The 5,097-nt window shown below is 60.5% G+C and overlaps 1 protein-coding gene across 1 annotated transcript in view; it reads right to left on the bottom strand.

Annotated features, from left to right (window-relative positions):
* FBXL16 (F-box and leucine-rich repeat protein 16) overlaps nt 1-5,097 on the bottom strand; it is a 15,620-nt gene that overhangs the window by 4,901 nt on the left and 5,622 nt on the right. Inside the window, exons 2-4 of the mRNA XM_008579185.1 lie at nt 1,815-2,461; nt 621-1,129; nt 301-385 (exon numbers count right to left, since the gene is read on the bottom strand). Coding sequence (XP_008577407.1) covers nt 301-385; nt 621-1,129; nt 1,815-2,447 — 1,227 coding nt within the window. The 5' untranslated portion in view covers nt 2,448-2,461. The remainder of the gene's footprint in view (nt 1-300; nt 386-620; nt 1,130-1,814; nt 2,462-5,097) is intronic.

The following is a 5,097-nucleotide window of genomic DNA, read 5'->3' as shown; positions in this document are numbered from 1 at the left end:
AAAAAAAAAAAAAAAAAAAAAAAAAAAAAAAAAAAAAAAAAAAAAAAAAAAAACCAACAACAACAGCGGTTTCTCAGCCCCTCACGGAGCCAGGAGGCAGCCGGGAAGTGCCGCTGAGGGCCCCGGGGACCCGGTAAGCTCCACTCAGGTCCGCAGCTGGATGCAGAGGGATCCCAGACTTTCCTGCAGGATCTGAGTGGGGCCGGGAGCAGGTCTGCGGATTGTCTGAACCGGGGCTCTCCCGGCGCCCCCCTCTTCCCGCGCCTTTTCCCAATCCCCGGAGCCGTGGAGGGCCGGTACCTGACAGCACCATCGCAGGTAGAGGCTGCGGAGGGACGACATGGTGGACAAATAACTGAGGCCGGTGTCCGTAATGCGTACACACCTGTGGTTGCACCAGAGGGGGACAACCCTTCAAATCATCCAGCCCCGCCCCCAGCTCCGGCCCCTCCCTCCTTTCCCCGGGGAGGTCCGCGGTGTGAACTCCCCAAAAGTGCCCACCGCCCACACTCCGACTCCTCTGCGGCACCACCCACCCGGAGGGACATCGTCAGGGACCCTGCTCACGAGGGCGCAGCCCACCGCGCTGGAGCCCCGCCCCTCACTCGGGGCTCGCGCACCTGTCGAGCACGAGCTCCTCCAGGCGGTGCAGGTCGCAGGCCACGTACTCCAGCGCCATGTCGGTGATGCGCGGGCACCACGAGAGGTCGAGGCTGCGTAACTTGCGCAGGTTCTCGGCCACGAGCTCGACGCCATCGTCGGTGACCTTGGAGCAGCCCGAGAGGCTGAGCGCCGTGAGGTTGGGCAGGCTATGCACCACGTTGACCACGCCGTGGTTGGTGATCTCCCAGCAGGACAGCAGACGCAGCGTGTGCGTGCTGTGGCCCTGGCGCGCAGTGAAGTAGGCCAGCGCCGTGTCCGTCACGTGGTAGGCCTGCAGGCTCAGCTCGGCCAGGTTGGGCAGCAGCTGCGAGATGGCCGCGATGGCGTCGTCCGCCACGTTGATGCAGTCGCTCACGCTCAACGAGGTGATGCGCGCGCTGAGGCTGGACCACAACCCAGCTTCGGTGAAGTCGTTGCAGCCCGACAGCTCCAGGCGCACCACACCCTGCATCTGCTCCAGCATGACCTGCGGGCAGGCGCGGGGTCAGAGGGCACGCCCGGCCTCGGTTCCCACTCCCCCCTCCCCTGTCGGGCCCCTCCCCCGAGGGCACGGTGAGGGTTGCAGGAGATGGGCTGGAAGCAGCGCGCTGAGGACGCAGGGAGCGGCGGTCTTTCCAGCGCAGGCTGTGTAAACACGCATCAAGTGAACTCTGAGTGCATTTTACTCTTCAACAACACTCCTAAAGAAGAGGCAGGGCACGGGGCCGGGGAGCCCAGGGCCCATCTAGAGCGAGTGTGCATAGCAGCTGGTTTGAATGATTAGAGTCCAGTTCTTGGGGACAAGACTGGCTGCCCTGCTACTCCTCTGACCTTTGTACCTGGGGGCCCTTCCCCAGCTGCCCCTCACCTCCCCCCAGCATCCTCCCCACCCAAGGCAAGCTTTACGGGCAGGCAGGGCCTCGCACTTAATTAACTGTTATTGCTGTTGCTGTCCTGAAACTCTTAATCCTCTTTGAACAAGGGATCACATTTTCACTTTGCACTAGGTCTCCCAAATTATGTAGCCAGTCCTGCTTCCCCCAATTCAACACCACGATGCTTCTCAGGGCACCTGCGCAACCCTCAGCTCCCTCTGGTTCCCCCATGCTCTCCCACACCCACAGAGTTGCAGCTGCCTGGTCCTCCCCCCACCCCCCGGCTTGGGGGCACACCTCTAGGCCAGCGTCGGTTATGGTGGAGCGCTTGAGGCTCATGGCCTTGACGCCCTTCTTGGAGAGAGCATAGTTGTCAATGAACTCACAGATGTCCAGGTCGGAGACCCCGACCAGGCAGAAGCCCTCAAAGCCTCGTGCAGCAAAGCCCTGCAGGTTCACGAACTCCTTCTCACCCCCAGGCAGCACATTATAGAGCTCCTTGGCGTGCAGCACTGGTGTGAGGCCCGCCCAGAATTTGGGCTGGTAGAGCACGCGCCGCCAGGCCTTGCACACCTGGGCCAGCACACACTTCTCACATGCCGAGAAGTACCAGAAGAGGCCATTGAGGATCTTCTCGTCCGTGGCCAGCACTGGCCGCTCTGCTGGTGATCCAGGTGCTGGAGCTGAGGCTGGTCCACCTGTTGGGGGGCACGGGCCCCCAGCCAGGGGAGCCCGGGGCAGGGGGGAAGCCAGGCTGGGTGGTGGGAGGGTAGGTGGGGGTGGTGGCTGGCAGGGGCGGTTCTTGGCAGCTGGCGTGCCCTTGGTGATGCTGGCTGCACCCAGGCCGTTGGGCTGGCCTGGTAGCTTCACCAGACCGTTTCGAGGCAAGCATGGAGGCTTGGGGTCGCCGTCAATACCCGGGCTCGACATCTTCCTCGCACACTCTGCAGACAGGGGCCAGGAGGGGGAGTGAGTCTGCTGCTCTCTTGGGGAGGTGGGGTGCAACTGGGTTCCTTCCCATCCCTGGGCATCCCCTCCCATGGCATTCCCAGAACCACCAACAGAAAGGATCTGACTGTGTGCCTCTCTCTCCCTGACTGTGAGAGCAGACTGATCATGACCATGGCGCTCACTGGGCACCTTCTGTGTGCTCTCAGAACCTGCACTGCTTATGGACATTTTTTTTTTCCTTTTTGTCTTTTTTCGTGACCAGTAACGGGATCGCAACCCTTGGTGTCGCGCCTGCACCGCGCTCAACCAGTGAGCGGACCGGTCTCTATATGGGATCCGAACCCTCGGCGGGAGCGCCGCCACACTCCCAAGCGCCGCACTCTACCGAGTGCGCCACCGGGCCGGCCCTATGGACATTTTTTGACACTTAGGTATTGATTCCCTTTCTACAGATGAGTGAACAGAGGCGGAGAGAGACGAAGCCCATGGTTGCTCCTTTTACCTCTGCTACTCTGATGCCCATTATCAGTGCCTACCAGGCCCACCTCCACTGGGCTGGGCTGGAAGTTGAAGGAGTGGGCTTGTAGAGGCTCCTGGCTCCTCCCCTACAGAATGCCAAATGGCTTTCTGGAGGGGCTCTAATGCCTTATCTGAGACCCACACTCCAGCTCCTGAGAATCTTGGCACCCACAGGAAGTCCTGTGGCTCAGAATCTACCCAAAGAAAGGTCAGGCATCTTCCCAGGGTTTACTGTGGTGCCAGCACTGAGCCTTGGACACATACTGTCTCTTTAATCTTCTGCCCAACCCAATGAAACAATGCTATGATAACTGTACCCATTGTACAGATAAGGAAACTGAGGCTGAAGCCAGGTGAATTGCTTGCCTGATGTCTTGGCCAGGCAAGGGATGGAGCCGAAGTTTGGACCAGAGCTGGCTGAGGAAGGCCATGTGGAAGGCTCTCCTCAGGCTGAGCCCGTCTGCCCACAGGGTGGGGCTAAGACTACTGCTCTCCCCAGTTCCTGCCCTCAGGCCTCCAAGGCTGTGAGTGGGTGGCAGAGGGCACTGGACACAGATAGCCATGGAAGGAAGGGGCAGTAGGACTCTCACAGTGCCACCATTCGCTCCGCATTTCAGATCTCCTGCCCACCACCACCCCAATATCTGGTGAGGAGGCGGAGCACTTGGGTCTTCAAGGTTATACGCTTTGGATTCAAAACGGATCCCACCCTGGCTTTGTGGCCATGGCAAGCCACTTCCCTTCTCTGAGCCTCTATTTTCTCACCTGGAAGCCTGGGGAGGTGACAGTGTGTGAGAAGGGGCTGAGCACAGTGCACAGCTCATAGTAAGGGCTAGAAAATGACACAGGGGTCACTTCTGAGCCCCATGGCCAGACCGAAGGGCAAAGCAGGATCTACCTGCTCTGGTCTGTCGGTGACTCCAGGACTGAGCCTGAAGCCTGCATGCAGGTCTCTGCCTTCCTGCCCCACAGTCTCAGAAGAGGGGCAAAAGAGCTCCCAGCCCCCACCTCTCCCTCCTGCCTGGCCGAGATGGGCTGTGGCTTTACTGGAGGTCTCACTGAGCCACCAAGGGGGTGCTTAAGAAGGCTCCCAACACTCTCCCAAGGCTTGGGGTAGGCCTTGGAATATGTAGACCCTCAGGAAGAAAATGGCTCCTGTCTGCTTTCTGGCTGAGTCCCCCTTCTGTAGCTACAGAGCTGAGGAAGCTGGCAACCCATTTCCTAGAATCGGTTCAGACCAAGGGGAAGAGGACAAGAGCCACTGGGAGGAAGGGAACTGGGATGTCCTGCCTGCTCTTCCCAGCATCGTGCCCCCATTGACTCCATGCCTTGGACAGGACAACCTTCCCAGTGTTCCACATCCGGGGAGGGGGTGTAGACCTGGGCTGGGACCAGAGGTCTCATCAGAACACGTGGTCCTTGCAGCTGCCAACCCAGCTTTGGGTCCAAAGGCCTTCCTGCTCTGGCACCCATGAGACCCCCTGCTGATGACAGTCCACCCTGGGCCCTTTATGACAGCTCCCTCTCTCCAACTCCCCAAAGGTGTCATTTGGGCCCTGGGTTGTGGGGCCAGAGGCAGCTCCCATGCCTTGGCTGCCCATACACGTGCTCGCGACCAGGAAGTAGTAAGTGCACATGGCTGCTGCTACGACACCCACATCCACGCTTGCCGAGTGCCCGCTGGGATAACCATGTATTTAACCTCACAGTGGCGCTGTAGCAGGGTGGCCACTATCATTATCCCAGTTTTCAGATAAGGAATCTGAGGCTCCGAGGGGTTACAGTTAGCCCACAGTGGCGGGAGAGGCCTGACATGGGGCTGCCCCCCTTCCTTGAGTGCCAGTACAGGGAAGAAGGGACTGTGGTGGGACAGCAGTGCTCCTGGAGGACATGATGAGGCCCAGGACTGCCTCCATTCCTTGGTCGAGGGAAGAGACTGTGCCGGGATGGAGAGGCAGCCCCAGCCGGCAGCCCCTTCGTGCCCGCTGCTCCCCAGACCCGGGCGCCCTGATTCACCGCCGTTCCGCGCAGACGAGGCCCCACCGGCTCGGAGACCGGCGCGCAGCACCACGGACAGCGGCCGCGCCAGCCGCCGCGCGCGCTCCGGGCC

The sequence above is a fragment of the Galeopterus variegatus genome, unplaced genomic scaffold, assembly GCF_000696425.1.
Source record: "Galeopterus variegatus unplaced genomic scaffold, G_variegatus-3.0.2 Scaffold1825, whole genome shotgun sequence".
NCBI lineage: Eukaryota > Metazoa > Chordata > Mammalia > Dermoptera > Cynocephalidae > Galeopterus > Galeopterus variegatus.
This window is presented reverse-complemented; position numbering and strand designations above follow the sequence as displayed.